Here is an 18,453-nt window from a genome sequence, read left to right on the forward strand (position 1 = left end):
TGCTATATAAATGCAAGTTGTTGTACTTGTTATTTGCTGCTAGAAGCAGTAACATTAGTAGTGCTGAATTCAACGCTGTAAATATGTTTCTTGATGGCTTGTTCATAGGTCTATTGAAAATAATGCTGTTGTATGTGTGTATGTTTATGCATATATTACATATATATGTATACACAACATAATATTGCTGATTAAAAAGAGGCATCCTATCAAAGCTTTTCATCTTGCACTCATCAGGTCAGTTCACAAGATTACCAATAGTAAAAGGAACAACAATTTATAATGCACAAAACGAAAGTGTTGATTGGTTGGCAAGTGGAATCTGGTTGGTAGAGGCACTGCCATGGAGAATGCACCAGGAAACAGCTAACTGCCAAGCTATTGTTCAAATTCAAACCAGGCAGGTCGACTCTGATTGGTCAAGGCATTGCCATTGGGAACGAACCAGCAAATGGGTGTCCCCCAAGTTTTCGTTTAGTTGAAAAAGGCAATGTCTCTTTTTTCAGCAATTCTTAAGTTCTATACTATCAAACGACTATATAGAACATATATAGAATTTTCCATGTTCTTGACTGAATATTATTTCTAAGCAAAACTTCACTGTAATCACTAAGCCTTCAGACAACCACCATCATAGATGAACAATGCAGAACACAAATAAATTCATCCAAAGTTAAATGACAACCTGCTTCTATTGAATTAATAGTGTTGTGTTCAACACAAATAGCTTGGAGCAGTTTAAAAAGAGCAATACAATCTCTGAGCTCAGGTGACACACCTAAATATTCTCACTTATGACAAGAATGGAACCCTCGATTAGATTACAGCCTTGTATTCATGCCAAGCTATCTATTATCCACCACAATATCGCAGGTTCCTGAATAAAGAATTAGTTTCAAATAAAAATAACAGCATTAGTTTCAAGTGGACCGATTCAACAGTAGTACCCAGCCGTTCAGTAATACTTCGTTCAAGAGATTCCTGCAACAGGAGTTTATCACTTAAGATGTAGCTGAAAGTATAGGCTAGTCAGACCTTACCTTCTCTTGATACTGCCTCCGAGAAGAGTCCAATGATTGGATGAGAGCTGTGGCATGGCCGATGAACATGGCGTAGCAGGTAGCTCCTACGATCATGCTAAGCATAGTCAGCCAGACGTCAGACATGCCAACCGGTGCCTGTTTTCCATATCCGATGCACAGCATGTGGCTCATTGCCTTGAACAGTGCATAGGAGTACTGCTTCGACCAGGAGTCATCCTGCGAAGGAGAGCAAACTGTCAGAGTGTAACAAGAAAACTGAAGCTGGATCGATGCTAGTTCCAAAGTAAATTCAGCAGTGGCCCAAATAGACTCCGGAGTCTGCATGTTGCCTCTTCATTAGGTAGAACCAGGGAAAAGTTACGGCACAAAAAGTTTTTTCCTCTTGTCCCCTCTAATCCTTTAACCTTAAATTCATGCCCCTCTGGTAGTTGACCCCTCAGCTAGGGGAAACAAGTCTTCCCTGTCTTCCCTATCTAGGCCCCTCACAATTTTGTACACCTCAATTAGGTCACCCTTCAGTCTCCTCTGTTCTAAGGAAAACTACCCTGGCCTATCCAATCTTCCCTCAGGGCTGCAGTTTGCAAGCCTTGGAAAACTGAAAAGGAGCCAGGTCCAAATACTGTTCTATGCTGCATAGCCCAGGCTTTCTGTAATGGTCAAGCAGCTATGCTTTGTTAAAGTTCAGCAGAGAATAAGCAGCATATTTAAGGAAACATAAATATGTAGCAGTTTTATTTCCCTTTTTCCCTTCCATTCATCAATTTCTTCCCCCCCACCCCCCTCTCCCCACCCCCCCATTCTGAAGAACCTGATACATGTTGAAATACAATTCAACAACAACCACAACTAAAAGCAAAATACTGCAGATGCTGGAAATCTGAAATAAAAATGCTGGGAAAACTCAGCAGCTCTGACAAAGAGTCGTTCAGACTCAAAATATTAACTCTGTTTCCCTCTCCACAGATGCTTTCAGACCTGCTGAATTTTTCCAGCATTTTCTTTTTTCACAACAACAACAACTTTCATTTATGTAGCATTTTTACACAGTAAAACATTCCAAAACACTTCAGGGGCGTTAGCAAACAAAATTTGACACCAGGTGACATAACGATACATTAGGGGTGGCCAAAAGCTTGAACAAAGAGTTAGATTTGAAGGGGCAACTTAAAAGTGGAAAGAGAGTTAAAGAGGTGGAGCAGTTCAGGAAGGAATGGAGGGGCTCGGCGGCTGAAGGCACAGTTGTCAATGGTGGGACGAAGAAAAAAAGAGGATGTGCAAGAGCGCAGAATTGGAGAATTACCGCTGCTGAGACCAATCTTGGTACCTTTCCGAAGTGTGTTGATTAGTTGCACACTGTTCGTGTACCAGCTGAGCAATCAGGGAATATGTAGCTATAAACTAAATTTTGCATTGCTTAATATTTATCTCATCAGCCTCTATTGAGTACACGCATGCTCCTAACCTCTGTGTGATTCTCTGGGCAGGCTCATGTCCTGGGTTATCAATCAATGCTATTCCAATGCCAGTTGGGCAGCAAGAAAGGGCAGCATGGGTGGCTCATTCTGGACTCTGCCTCATTCCTCTGCAGCAAACTCTTCGCTTAACGCTATCCTATGACAGGGAAGCTGAAAACAGGAGACCACTGCCTGACGAATGAACCAGAAGGTGATGCAGCACCTTTCAGTCCCCCATGCATTGTGCAGCTTCTTAGAATAAAATTTGGAAGGAAACAATTGTGTGCAACCTATATCAATGTAATGGGTATATTGAGCACTGTGTCCTCAGAAGAGACCTTTTTGAAGCTTTAAGACATTGAAGGAAAACACTGCATCTTTATTTTTCTTTTTTTTTTTATTCTTTGATGGAATGCGGGCGTCAGTGGCCAGGCCACCATTTGTTGCTCATCCCTAATTGCCCTTGAACTATATTTCAGAAGACAGTTAAGAGTTAACCACATTGCTGTGGGTCTAGAGTCACAATGTAGGCCAGAGCAGGCATGAATGGCAGACTTCCTTCCCTAAAAGGCATTAGTGAACCCAGGTGGGTTACAATAATCGATGGTAATTTCTTGATCAGCATTACTGAGACTAGCTTTCAATCCTTATCTTGTTCGCTGAATTTAAGTTCCACCAGCTGCCATTTGAAGCCATGCACCGCAACTCCCTCCACCCCCACCCCCAGAGAATGAGTCTGGGTTTCTAGATTACTTATCTAGTGACATTACCACTACACAACCATCTCCCCCTAAATATAACACAGGAATAGGCCATTTGGTCCAACAGGGTCTCTGCTGGTACTTACGATCCACACATGAGGTACATTTGATCACAATCATTCTTCATCAGTACTGCAGTGAGCTTTCTTGGCTCTTATGAAAATATAAAGATGAACAGGTCTCCTGTGGCATTGCTCATGGTAATTAGGGCAAAATGCTCATCATGTGATATGTTGCACAATGTTGCCATGACAATATGCCCCCCTGACCCATTCAAAGAAATGTTTACCAAACAGTGTTCCTTTGACAATTGAAGGTAGATCAATTCCACATTTGATAACTTGCTGCAACGTGAAACACTTTTCGTCCCTTGTGAAGACAGCAACTACAGGCAGTCCAGTGACTCACTGGGTAGAACTCCTGTCTCCAAATCAAATAGTTGGGGTTCAAGTCCCACTCCAAGGCCTGAGCTCAAAATCTAGGTTAACACCCACGGTGCAGTGCCAAGAGGGTGCTGCACTGTCACAGGTGCCATTTTTCAGACGAGATGCTAAACCATACCCTGTCTGCCTTCTCAGGTGGATCCAAAAGATCCCATCTCGAAGATGTGCAGGTGAGTTATCCCCAGTGTCCTGGCTGCTATTTGTCCCTCAATCAACAGCATAAAAACTGATTATCTGGTCATTATCATATTGCTGATTGTAGGAGCTTGCTGTGTGCAAATTGGCTACCACATTCTCTGCATCACAACAGTGACAACACTTTAAAAATACTTCATTCGCTGAAAAGCACTTTGGGAAATCTAGTGAAAGGCACTATATAAATGCAAGTCTTTTTTCTTCTTTTCTTATATATGACAATCACAGGTAGCACAATTTCAACCCAAAGGCTTTTTAAGGTGGATCACTTTGAATTCTAATATCATATTTTATTTCAGAACCCATTCTGATCATTTTAAAGCCCCAATGTATAAGTTAAAGTGTATGTAAAATTTCAAACAAGTACAATCTCATATTAAATATGAATAATAAAGTACATTGGCACTTTTTCAGCATTGATAGATTTGTTCGTGAGGTGTGCTTTTAGTTATTCTAAGGCCTCAACATGTGTTACAGTTTTTGGAAAAACAGCCAAAATCAGACGTCACTCAGCCTCGTTGTTCGCCCACCCTCTCCCCAGTCGACATCAGCCTTCCTAAAGGTCTACGGGTAACATTGGTTTGGGCTGTACTTGGTATATCCTCTTGCTGGTTCTGCTGCTAATCTCACTGTGTGAGAGAAGTTGCAGAAACATCGTGACATTCTACTGCTCTGTGGCACAATGAATCGCTACAGCAACACACTGTGGCAGCATCCCGCACAGTGAAAATCGATATTCTATTTGCAAAAGCGATAGAGCCTTAAGTTGCTTGCCGCTGCATTTGGCTCATACATAGGGGGCATTATGACATGTTCCAAGCGCTGGGCATTCAATAATCGTTATCATCAGGAATAGTTACACTTATAAAGAACATATTTAACACTTCATTGTACTATTCTTGACTGTATCTCCAACAGTTAAATGAGATGTGCGTGCATTCATTCCATATGCTGCTGCCTGTTGTAAAGTGAAGAATGTGGTCTTTAGTGATAATGCCAATAGTTAAAAAAAAACATTGGGTGTGTTTTGTGATTCTTTAATTATTTTATCAGCTGTCAGATTCTTGGAAAATGACTGTTGCTAAAAGAATGTTCATAGGCAACCCCAGCTCCCTGCGATAGTTCTATTCATTCACCTTCCTCCAATTATGTTCTAGCTAAGATGATATCACTGGAGTTGCTGAGCACTTCAGGGCGTCTAGCTTTCCATCAGCTTTCAGTATCTATAATTATTTTGCACCAATAGATTCTGTATGATGTTGTGCAAAATGCTAATAGGATAAAGCAATGTCATTCTACTCAGAAAGGAGAATCACCGGGCCCGTTAATTCTAAGAAGATGCAATATTGACACTGTGAGCTGAATTTTATTGCCCCCCATGGATGGGTTTGCAGAAGGGGGATGGGACGAGGAGGTGGGCCCATACAATTCCATGGGTGCCTTTCCTGCCACCTACCACCCTAACCCAGGCACAATTTAATGGCTGGTGGGTGAGGCCATGGGAGGCCCACCTTTCCTTGTGCCAACTGAGGCCCTTAAGTAACCACTTAATAGCCACTTCCTGGTAAGCCGCGATTTTTTGGCTGGCGGGAGGAGGGCGGCAATGGGTAGGGGAATCTGGTAGGTTAGCCTGCTTGGGTCTCGAACGGGTAAGGAGGTGGTGTCTCCCTTTTCCATCGGAGGCCCCCCTCTGGGTGTCCCCTCCCCCTATGGCCTGTGCATCATGGTTCTCTCCCCCACCCTCAGCCAGGGAAATCTGGCCACCCAATAAAATCCTGCCCAATACTTTTTGAACATATTTTGCCTTTCCTTAGTTTAATTTTTTTTTTTAATTCCCCCTAAATACTCTTGCAGCACATACCACCCCCAACAAAGGGGTCTAATTCTAGGCCTCTACTAATGGTAGTGTGGCACTAACTGATTGGATCAGGTCTGCACTTTATGCTCCATATGTCTGCACTATGGCAGAGGTCAATGCTGCATTTTACTGTGCTGTGGCGAAGTTTGGAGGCTAATACATGCAGAGTTGTTATTCCTCCTGTCAATAAATTTATTTAAAAAATATACACAAGGGTAGGCTTTCCTCTGGCAACAAAAACTGGACGAGCATAGTTTGGCCCATTTGATGCAGCATTGCCTCATGTCTTGTAAATGGAAACCTTAAGCCATAACTATAAAAACAAAATAAACTCATCAAGACTGGCCTGAGGCTGTGATTTCAGAACTTCCTGCTATTGTTCAAAGCTCAGTAGGCAAATTGCTGGCATTTTATCACATCCAAGATAAAGGTCAACCATTTTGCCTAATTATTCACACGAGAGCTAAATTTGCATCTGAATTATGGTTCAGTGGTGAAAATGTCAGTCATCTTATTTCCTCTACCAGTAAATCTCATTTTTCAGGCTAAGTGAGAGAATGCTCTGCTTTATAAGGATCATGTACTGTGCAATGTGCTATGAACAATGAAAGTATTTATGTCCCGATAGGGTCCTCCACTTCTTCCAGGTACCACACCACAAGAGGGTGTTGGTGACCATGGACTTCCAATGGATTGGTCCATGATTATGCTTGGCAAAATACTGCAGTCATTTTGCCATTGCCTTCTGCAGTATGGCTCACCAGGAAACTCTCCTGCTCTTTGCCACGTTCCATCAAGTATATTGGAAGGATTCACAGGCTGACAATAAACCTATTTGGCCATAGTATAGACATAACTTCCATGGCCATCAAGTGCTGAAGTGGGACTTGACTGCACAGCTTCTGGCTCAGAGATAGGGGCCCTACCCACTGCTCTGCAAGACCTCCCTCTCGATAGGGTAGCTGGAGATAAATGATTTCCACTGGTTGAGGAGGCTGGAACAAAGGGGTTACAACCTTAAACTTAGAAGCAGGCTATTCAGGGGTGATGTCAGGAAGCACTTCTTCACACAAAGGACAGTGGAAACCTAAAACTCAAACTCTCTCCACCAAAAATATGTTGAGACCGTGGGGGGTGGTCAATTGAAAATTTAAAATTGAGATTAAGAGATTTTTGTTACGCAAGAATAGGAAGGGTTGGGGGCCTAATTAGCTCAGTTAGCTAGATAGTTAGTGTCTGGTTCAGAATAACACCAACACTTCTGGCTCAGGTACACTAGGTACCTGCCTCTTCATCCTAGCCCTGAGTGTGGAAAGCAATGGCAAACTGCCAAGGAAACAGCTCAGGGATGAATCATCAACAGACAATGAGCCAAAGGACCTGTTCTTCAGCAGAGCACACATGACCTGGCATGATTAAGGATTACAGAACCAAGGTGGGCAAATGAAATTAATAGACAGATTCAACATGATCTGATTTTTAAAAATTCTTTCATGGGATGTGGACATCATTGGCAAAGCCAGCATGTGTCGCCCATCTCTAATTGCCCTTGAACTGAGTGGCTTGCTAGGTCATTTCAGAGGGCAGTTAAGAGTCAACCACATTGCTCTGGGTCTGGAGTCACATGTAGGCCAGACTGAGTAAAGATAGCAGATTTCCTTTCCTACAGGGTATTAGTGAACCAGATGGGTTTTTTCAACAATTGACAACAGTTGCCAGGGTCACCATTACCAAGACTAGCTTTAAAGTCCAGAGTTATTCATTGAACACAATTTCTACCAGCTGCAGTGTTGGGATTTGAACCCATGCCCCCAGAGCATGGGCCTTTGGATTACTAGTCTAGTGGCATTACCACAACACTATAGTCTTCATCATAAATTGACTGAATGGTGAAACAGGCTCGAGGGGTTGACTGCCTAATCCTGTTCCAAACAGCTGTAAGGTCAATGTCGGCTGCAAAGGTGGAATGGAAAACACATTGGAGCACAAATAAATGAACCCAAAATTGAATGCAGCGTGTTCCATTTCCATCTGCTTATTATTCATTTACTAAGATGGTGCTGTGTTTAAACTGGTCAGTCCCTGTTGTGTAATGAAGTTTTAACTGGAGTAATGTAAAAACCTTTCTCCCTGTTCAATGCTCCCTGTTTGGAAGTAACCTAATACACAAATATTGAGGTTAGTTAGAAGCTAATTGTTGTTGCAGATGATCGAGTGGAGCGTAAATGCCCGCATGGACTGTTTGAGCCAAATGGTCTTTTTCTTTATCATATATCCTATGTAATATGTATGCAATATCTCAAGTGTGACAGATTTAGATATGTCAGATGCATTAGAGGTGAGATTATCATGACAGATATGTCATTATCTTAGTTGGTTGCCTATTCATTGCTTCAATGTAAATTGATACACATTTAAGATAATTGACAAAGGAACCAGAGACAGATGGTAATAAATCATTTGCACTGAGTTGCTATAATCTGAAATGTCCTGCCAGAAAGGGTGATGGAAGCAGATTCAATAGTAACATTCCAAAGGAAGGGCCCACACTGAAGAAGGAAAAGGATTGCAGGGCTATGCAGAAACAGCAAGTGAGTGCAATTAATCGAATCACTCCTATTAAGATCATCATAGGCCCAATGGGCTGAATGGTCTCCTTCTGTGCTTCTATATAATTGAATTCATTACAGTATCACAGATGAGGCCACATTATGTCTGATTTCACTTACTTCCACTCCAACCTTAGGGAGCCCATGTACAGAAGTGTTATTATTTACACGTCTTGACCAGGAAATGACAACACAACCCAATCAAAAAAAGCCCTAAAATTAGATGAAAGGGCTGCCAAAGATCAGGAGGGATTCAAAGGAAAATAATAAGCTGAAAAAAGGTAACAATTTGATGAGTGATCATTGATCAGGCAATGGTAACTTAGACATAATATTCTGGACTTGAAAAGTAAAGATCATTGTTTTTCTATCTATTCCTTAAACAACTATTATGCATTCAGCAGTTAAACAGTTAATTATGCGAATAAGTTCGGATAGAGGTAATTGAATCTTGTTTGTGAATGATGATCCCTGAACTATTGAAACCATAGCAATGTCAGGCCAAGAAATGCAACCATTCTAGGATGTATAATGTAGCACATAAAGTCAAATAAATATTCAGAATTTCTGCTTAATTTACTTTTGTAGGCAGATAGAAACTTCTGGAATCTTTCCTCGGGACATTAAGAGAATTGGGTGGAGTCCAACATGAAGCAAATTGTACAGGATCTATGAAGGGTCAACCAACTTTATCTTCTTACTTCTATGCTCTTTGAGTAGAATGAAAAGAAAGACGACCACTAATGGTTCAGAGTTCAAAAGAACAGATTGAGAGTTAAGAGTCTGTTAGTAGAAAGGCTTGCATTTCTATTGCGTCTTTCCTGACTCAGGACATCCCAAAGTGCTTTAGAGACATGTAGTCACTGTTGTAATATAGGGAACACATACCTTGGTGATGATGGCCAGATAATCTGTTTGAGGGATGTTGGTGGAGGAATAAATATGGGCTAGAACGACACTATTCATCCCCGTAACTAGAGTTCTAATCCCTCCACATGTTATTGTGCGTTGACAGTTTTCGGTAATTTCCGTGTATTCACTTGAGATTGCCGTGACATGATTTTCTTTCTCACAAGTGAGTGAATGAATCACAACACACATACAGCCGCCCCCCGCCCCCGCTCATTCAATCGGGTGACTGATGGCAGTTCGTTAATCGTGAGGAAGTAGACTTGGTTCTTTCTTTCCCACGGGTCAAGGTAAGGTTTTGTTCTTGCCATGGTGAAGAGCTGGTTTTTCACTGAGACTGATGTCACACTTATCCCACAGAAAAGAGCATTCCAGTCATTGTTTAGGAATGCACGTGGCCCTTTTTTCTTTTCGGGTGCTGCCAACCATTGAATCATGTGTTCGTGCAGAAGGAAGTTTTGTATGTACGGTATGAGGATTCCAACCTGTTTGGAATTGGACTGACAGCTTTTGCATGACACCCGCAGCTTCTGTCATTCTTCCATAAAAAAGGGAAGCAACTCAATAGGCAAAATTTACAATCATGCATGACTTCCAATTTGGGTAATGACTTTCCTTCCATCAAGTTAAGTGATCAGAAAAAAAGACTTGCATTTATCTAGTGCCTTTCTTACCTTCGAAGTGGCATCACTGTTGTAAAGTACAGCAAGGTTCCACAAATGAGATTATGCTGAGATAACCTGTTTTCGTGATGTTGATTGAGGGATAAATATTCACCAGAACCCCAGAGAGAACTCCGCTGCTCCTCTTCAACACAGCTACATGGGATCTTTTGCATCAAGTTGAGGGGGCAGGTTGCGCTTCAGTTGAAAGGCAGCACATCCAGCAATGCAGCATTCCCTCACTACTGCGTCAGAGTTTCAGCCTAGATTTTTGTACAAATGTCTCTGAGATGTGGAACTTGAACCCACAACCTTTTGACTCAGATGCAAAAGGAGATTCAGATGACTTCAGGGAAGGAGGTGAAGGTGGTGTAATGGTAACATTGCTGGGTTAGTAATCCAGAGGGACACGCTAATGCTTGTGTGATGTGGTTTCAAATCTTGCCATGGCAACTGGTAGAATTTAAACTAAATTAATAAAATCTGGAACATAAAGCTAATCTCAATAATGGTGACTATGAAGCTATCAATGTTCTTGTTGTAAAAACCCATCTGGTTCACTAACACCCTTTAGGGAAGGAAATCTGCCGTCCATTATTGGTCTGGCCTATATGTGGCTCCAGATCCACAGTAATGTAGCTGACTCTTAACTACTCTTAAATGCCTTCTGAAATGGCCTAACAAGCCACTCAGTTCAAGGGTAATTAAGGATGGGCATCACATTCTGGCTTTGCCAGCAATGCCCACATCCCAAGAAAGGATTTTGAAAAGTGCAACTCGTTGAGCTGCCGTTGGCAATGTTGAGTGCACATAGTTGGCTCTTGTAATGAGTGTAAGGTTGATTTTTGCAAGCGATGTGTTACCACATACAGGACATTTCAGGCCCAGGGCTGACTCCCTTCGATTTCCTTCAGCCTCTCTTCTCTCCAGCTAGGTGGATACAAGCTTTGTTTCATGCCAATCATCCTTTGCCACTTTGTCTGCCAGAAACATCCTATTGCCATGCATCAGCTGAAATGCCACATTTAATTTAGGTTGGGTTTTTAAGCAATCCTTCTATCTTTTGAACTGACCGCCAAGAGAGCTTCTTGGGTGGTCTTGTGTCAGGCATTCAGAGTTTCCTCAATAGCGTACCTTAACTGCACCTTTACTATCATTGCCTCAATGCCTGGCAGATTTGCTCACCAAATAGATTGCACATTGCAATTCCACATGACTTTCAATTAGAGCTGTATAGTTCTCCAGACAAGGTGCAAAACCAATTTAACAGCAAATAAGATAGACTTCTGGAGTAGCTGGGAAATTACTGCAGAATGGGAGTGGAGGAATGACTCAAGAAAGCTCAAGTAGCTCTGAGAGACCTGGGCAGCAGAGCGCTGAGTAGAAACACTGTTTCTATCCAATGCTGTAAGTGGCTCAGGTAATGAGCAAAGAAAAACATTATTTTCTATGAAGCACTTGTCTGCCCCCTGCTACACTGTACGATCTGGGACTTAACATGACAATGGCTTTGCTACCTCAAAAATGAATTCCAAGCCAAATTGCTTGCGTGAAATATTTTAATGAATATTCACACCAACTCCATCGGTTTGTTCAATATTAAAACATATTTTTTTGCTTCAGAATATATTGTACTGCTGGGTGACATAATCATTCTGAACAATGCTTTTTTACAACTCTGTGATCAGGACATGTTTCGGCCCCAAGAGCACTGGCAGCTCTCAAAGGAGTTCAACTGAAATGGTGTAGCCACTTTGCTGGGACCCTGCGGCAATTTTTTATTATTATTAAGCAAATGCAAATCCCCGAAGCCAAAGAATAACCTCCTCATTTGCTGAGTTCAAGGTGATTAGCCCATCACTTAGCTTGTAGAGGGGGCAGTCCTCGGTTATGTATAGCATTGTTTGTGCCTTTCCACAAGTGCATAAGCCATTTGTACTGAGGCCCAAGTGGTGGAGGTTGGCTGCACATGGACCATGGCCTGTCCAGAGCCTGTTTAACAAGGCCGTGATAGTTCAAAGCCTGCCATTCAACAGATGGGGTTTGTCACAGGGAACTTGTTAATGACTTCCCATGTTTCCTATTGTAATACACCTTTAAGGGATTGCAGCATGACATCAATTGTGTCATGTGGTCCAGTTTTAGTTTCCCTTTTGCTTTCAGCAGAGCACGACATACAACTCTGCAGCTCTGATGTCTTTAAGCTTTATGCCTCTGTATAAATGTTCCCATGAGCTTAGTCTCAATAAATGAAACCACAATGTGTTTGCACAGTCCATCATGAGTGATTGGTGCCTTTATATCATCAAAAAAACACAATCTTTTCCATTCCTTGATCCAGAGGATTCCCTGTGACTGATGTAGATTTAAGGGAGAGTGTTCATCTACAGAGGGGGTTTGCGTACATACCAGAACTGACGGGAAGCTGTTCAGCCTTGCCTGCCTGAGGTCCAAGACAAAAGTGCACCAAGTTCCTATCAGAGGACTGCTCTACGCTGATGATGCCATGCTAACATTCCATACTGAGGAACACCTTCAGAGGCAACTGGACAGACTTGGCCTCACCTGTAAAGAGTTTGGGTTTGACCATCAGGAAGACAAATGTCATATCCAGCATGTTACCATACCACCACCTATCAGCATTGACAATGTGACACAGGAGGCTTTTTTAGCTTCACATATCTGGGCTCTACAATTGCCAGCAGCCTGTCCCATGGTGCCAAACTCACCACGCATTGCAAAAACTGTAGCTGTTGTGTCCATGCTGAGTGAGAGAGCGTGGAACAACAATAACCTGACTGAGAACACCAAACTGCAAGCCTACCAAACAAGCATCTTCAGCACACTCTTCTACAGTCATGAGACCTGGACAACATATGCTGGACAGGAGAAAAGGCTAAACAATTCCCACCTTCGCTTCTCTTCTCAGGTCAAGGTCACCAACTCAGAGGTCCCGGGGAATGCTAATTCCACCAGCATACAGTCATTGCTAAGCCAAAGATGTCAGCTGGCTCGGCCACACTCATCAGATGGATGACAGCCACATACTCAAAAGACCTCCTGCTCTGTGAATTGGCCATGGGGAGATCACCTTCTTGACATCCCTACCGCTGCTACAAGGACACTTGCAAGTGAGGTATGAAGATGGCGGACACCGCACAGGGAAAAACGATTTTTTACCCGTTGGCTGCAATTACAGCTTCTCACGCCGTATTGTCCCAACATTAATCATGCATTCCTGGGAAATGCACCATTTTGATGGCAGGAGGGCACTCATTCGCCTGCCACAGCATCATCTCGCCTTATTTAAAGGGCAGCTGTGCGCGCACCGCTCAATGCTCCTACCCACGACAGCTGCATGGAAGACAGGGTGGTCCTGCAAGGCAAAAAGACTGCAGCCCCTGCTTTAGTGACACATCCCATGAGGACCTTTTGCATGCTGTGTGGGCCCGCCATGAAATTCTCTACCCCCGCGCTCTGGCCACAGGAGGGGCAGCAGCATCACCAATCCAGCATGGGAGGCAGTGGCTGTGGCGACCAGCGCCAATGCCCTGCAATACCCAGCGCTCTTATAGGGGGAATGGTCTCATCCATTCTGCAAGGGTAAGTCACTCTTCTCATCACCCTCAACTCACACACTCACAAACCCGTCACACATCCACAGGAATCTCACGCCTCAAGGGACATCACCACCTACACTCATGCACACCCACATGTCTCCCTCAGGCTCATATCTTCTGGAACTCGTGTCTTCATCCTGTCCATGTCTCCGCTCACCACACAAACATTCCACCCAGTGCCATGTGTCCTGCTCACACTCTCTCCATCTGTTTTCATGCAGGAGAAGCCAGCTCACAGCAGCAGGGAGAGGTCCCAGACCGGAGTTCGAGTGACCCATATTAGGCTCCTCACTGACTTTGTGGAGTGTGCTATTGCACTAACTGGTGAGGATGTGGACTCTGCCTGCGGCAACGGTGAGATCGGTGGTGAACACCCTCATGAGAATCCTGCACCACATCATCCCTCTCTCAATGCAACTGTGAGTGTCTCTCTCTGTCCTGCTTCTGACTCTGCTAACCTGCACTAATTATCTCCACTTTGGTTCACAGGGAGCTCCGCCAAACGACCGACACCCTCAGCCAGCCAGTCCCTCAGCTCCATCCACATCCTCACCTCCAGCCAAGAGGACACCTCCTCCATTGAAGAGCTGGAAATAAGCAGCCTGGAAAACCCAACACAGCGCTTACCCACACCCTGCACCAGCGCAGAGACACACACCTCGGTGGGACCTAGATCTAGAGCAATTTCGGGTTCACAATCTGGTGGTCACCACATGGACACATGTCCACAGCAGGAGGAGGCAGGTTTGGCCGAGCTCCCTGGCACTCCGTGGACTTATGGGGAAGAGGCATCTGTGATGTCCGAGTCCGATGATGAGCCTCTGGATTCGGCCTTCCAACTCATCCTGGAGAGTCAGCAGGAGGCGGGGGTACGTCACACAGAGCTGCTGGAAGCTCTCAACATAGTGGCATGCGAGTTGGAGGAGTGGGTCCACCTGCTCTCTGATGAAGTGGTGCCCACATGTGCACATATGGAGGTGTCCACGGGGAGGATGGCAGATGCCATGGCGACCCTGGTCCAGCAGAATCCGGAGATGTGTGCAGACCTGCACTCCATCGCGGTAGCCATGGGTGAGTTCCTGCAGTGGCAACGTGAGGGGGAAACGGAGACATTGACATCCCCCCGGGTACTCCTTCCCCTCAACGAGTCAGGCTGGGGCTCCTGGGCACCCAAAGAGAGGAAGAGTAGCATCTGAATACCCCTGGGTCATCCACTCAGGAATCTCAGACACTGGCCTCTCCCTCTGAGTCCCCTTTGCCTGTGACCCCCTCAACCTCATCCTCTGTCACTACAGAGGGAGCAGCTGGCCCACGAGTGATTCTGGAGGGGGAAATGTGTGACCGTGCATGTGTGTGCGCGTGTGTGTGTGTGCGTGTGTGCATGTGTGTGCGTGTGTGTGTGCATGCATGCGTGTGTGTGTGTGCGTGTGTGCGTGTGTGCGTGTGTGCGTGTGCGCGTGTGTGCGTGTGTGTGCGTGTGTGCATGTGTGTGCATGTGTGCATGTGTGTGCATGCGTGTGCGCGTGTGTGCGTGTGTGCATGTGTGTGCGTGTGTGCGTGCGCGTGTGTGCATGTGTGCGCGTGTGTGTGTGTGTGTGCATGTGTGCGCGTGTGTGTGTGTGTGCATGTGTGCGCGTGTGTGTGTGTGTGTGCATGTGTGCGCATGTGAGTGTGTGTGCGAGTGTGTGCGTGTGTGTGTGTGTGCATGTGTGCGCGCGTGTGTGTGTGTGTGTGTGTGTGTGAGTGTGTGTGTGTGTGAGTGAGTGTGTGAGTGTGTGTGTGTGTGTGTGTGTGTGAGTGTGTGTGTGTGTGTGAGAGTGTGTGTGTGTGTGTGTGCATGTGTGCGCGTGTGTGTGTGTGTGCATGTGTGCGCGCGTGTGTGTGTGTGTGTGTGTGTGTGTGAGTGTGTGTGTGTGTGTGTGTGTGTGCGTGTGTGTGCGTGTGTGTGAGAGTGTGTGTGAGAGTGTGTGTGTGAGTGTGTGTGTGTGTGTGGCAGGGCTTTTTGGAACCTCAAACAAGTATTCTCCCACGCACGTGGATCCTTCCCACATCCCACATCACACTCCTTTCACTATCCTGTGGTTTTTCCATGCTGCCTGCTGGGGTTCACTTTCACTTGTCCATCTGAGGTGACCTACATCTCTGCCCACCCTCTGATCACACTCCCATGTAGCACCTGATCTTGCCCACCATGACTGTTGTTTCTCTTTTGATTTAGGCAGGATAGTTGTGATACAGCTTTCCATGCGCTCCCTCATCTTTTCCCCTCCCCCAGTCACCCATTTCCTTCCCCATCACTGCTGACCACCCCCCCGACATCACCTTCCACCTCCCCTCTGTGACCTACCAGCCACAATCCTTCTCCTTCGGGTATGACCAGGTGAACATGTACATTCTCCTTCCCAAAAGTCTCACCTTCATCCACATTCACCTCCCCGGCCTCCTCCTTCCCATCCCCAGGGTCCATGCCTGCCTCCAAGTCCCCAGCAACTACCTTCGCCATCCCTTCTACTACTGCTGACGACCCCTCACCCTTCCACCTTTCACCTCACTCTGCCCTCTGTCATTCTCACAGCCCATTGTTCCATGGACACCCTCAGTTTGCTCTCCAGGAGGCAGTCTGCGAATCATCAGTGCCCTCCCTTGCTTGAACATGAACGTCGCTCCCTCCGGACCACTTCCCCGCCTTGAAACCCCTTCCCCTCTTGGAAACCCTTGCTCCCCACCCCGGACTATCGCCCTCTTCGACCTCCCCACCCGGACTCCCCTGATCTTAGTCCTCCCCCACCACTGGGCTGCCCCCCTCCCTCTAGCTTAGTCCTTCCCCTTTCCTGATTCATTCAGACACCCTTACTTATTCCACCACACATAGTCCTTCCCCTGTTCTCACTCTTTCCTCCAGTCTTACTCACTCCCCTACCCACACTCTTTCCTACCCGCGGACTCCCTCCCCTATCCATACTCCTTCCCCCATCCGAACTCCTTCCCTTCCACCTGCTAACCCCCTTAAACCTACCTCCCCAGTTGCTGTCTTCTCTCCTGTTACTCCCCTAGCACCCCCATTCTCCCAACCTCCCCCCCCAACACCTTCATTCCCCTGCTCCCAATCTCACCCCATTCTGACAACTTCATTCCCCACCTCCCAAACTCACTCCATCCTGACACCTCTTCCTCTCCCACCCCCCAGTAGATCTTCTTCACCCAAACACAGCTGGACCTTCCTGTCCACCCCTTTGAGCATCAACGATGACTTTCCACTTTCCGTGAGCTGCGTCGCAGCAGAGCCATGTCCTTGAGAATCCACCCACATGCCATGGACGTTCCCAGGGTGCTGTTGCTGTCGGGCTCCAGTATCTTCTGCTCCTCGGATGTCCACGATGTGAGCGAGGCAGTAAGTCCTGACTTCTGCATGCCACACTTGTCATGAGGTGTTCTGCACTGGGGTACAATCATGCTGATGTGGGCAGCTGATCCAGCCGGGGGCTGGGGGCGGAGGAGTGGGGGGTGATGAGGGGCTGATTCCAGCGGGCTGGCCTTATAATGATATGCGGATGTATTACAATGAGGTTCCCAACGTCTGAGGGCAGGGAATGTGGCCCACCATCGTGGGCTAAGCAGACGAACGCTGACTGGCTTCACGATGTCATGAAACCAATTTCTGGGCTTCTCGCCTTAGTGTCCGCTCACTCCACCAAGTACGCCAGACACCAGCGGGCATGGAGAGTTCTGCCCATTGACACTGGCAACTGGGCTGACGGCCATGACTTCTAGAAGGGGCACTGGAAGAGGTGAGCAGAAATGAAAAGCTCAACTGGCCAAGAAGATTGTCCAAAGGAAAAAGAGGCCAGCGAGTTGTGCGTTTTCTCAGCCCACTCTCTTCCTGTATGCCAGAGAGTGCCAAGCCAGAGTGGGGCTCTTGAGCCATACTACTGTCTCATGAGATGGAAGACTGTCAAGAACTGAACAAGTGTAGCATCAGCTCAAGGCCGCATTGCTCCAGACCAACACTGGAGCCGATAGGGATTAGGGGTAAACTTCTCAAGATCCATGCCTCAGCTGCAGACTTCTCCGATTGCCCTCAGAATCCTTCTTTCTAGTGATTTCCGGGGGCTGCTCCCACTGGACCCCGGTGGTGTACAACGCTACCTAAGACCCCCTCCTCCCCTCATGCACGCTGGCTTCGATATGCTTTGCCTATCAATCTCCAAGTGCATCCATGATATTCTGAACCATGGTCATCGCAAACAGCACTTTGCTTGTGTGATGATGCCTCAACAAGATTAACTTGGTGAAAATGCAGCATTTGATCCTAGCTTGACGTCGAGGCCAAGCAGAACAGGACTTCTTTACCAAGCTTTACTTCCTAACTTAAAAACTGGCCTGAAAGGCCTCAATTAAACGCACCGAGTATTGTAAACACTTTTGGTCTCCTTACTTAAGAAAGATATAATTGCGTTAGAAACAGTTCAAGGAAGGCTCACCTCGAATTATTCCTGGGGTGAAGGGGTTGTTTTATGAGGAAAGGTTGAGCAGGTTGGTCCTATGCCTATTGGAGTTTAGAAGAATGAGAGGTGATCTTATTGAAGCATATAAGATCCTAAAGGGAATTGACAGGGTGGATGCTGAAAGGATGTTTCCCCTTTTGGGAAAATCTAGATCTAGGGGACAGTATAAAAATAAGGGGGTCTCCCATTTAAGACTGAGATGAGGAGAGTTTTTTTTCTCTCAAGAGTGTCATTAGTTGATGGAATTCTCTTCCCCAGAAAGCAGTGGAGGCTGGGCCATTGAAAATATTCGAGGCTAAGTTAGATTTTTGATCAACAAGGGAGTCAAAGTTTATGGCAGGTAATTAGAGCTGAGACCATAATCAGATCAGCCATGATCTTATTGAAGGGTGGA

The 18,453-nt window shown here is 45.7% G+C and overlaps 1 protein-coding gene across 1 annotated transcript in view; it reads right to left on the reverse strand.

Annotated features, from left to right (window-relative positions):
* Nucleotides 1–18,453, reverse strand: part of LOC121271970 (potassium/sodium hyperpolarization-activated cyclic nucleotide-gated channel 1-like) — a 315,889-nt gene that overhangs the window by 128,694 nt on the left and 168,742 nt on the right. Inside the window, exon 4 of the mRNA XM_041178229.1 lies at nucleotides 1,041–1,259. Within this exon, the coding sequence (XP_041034163.1) occupies nucleotides 1,041–1,259 (219 nt within the window). The remainder of the gene's footprint in view (nucleotides 1–1,040; nucleotides 1,260–18,453) is intronic.

The sequence above is a fragment of the Carcharodon carcharias genome, chromosome 32 (assembly GCF_017639515.1).
Source record: "Carcharodon carcharias isolate sCarCar2 chromosome 32, sCarCar2.pri, whole genome shotgun sequence".
Classification (NCBI taxonomy): domain Eukaryota; kingdom Metazoa; phylum Chordata; class Chondrichthyes; order Lamniformes; family Lamnidae; genus Carcharodon; species Carcharodon carcharias.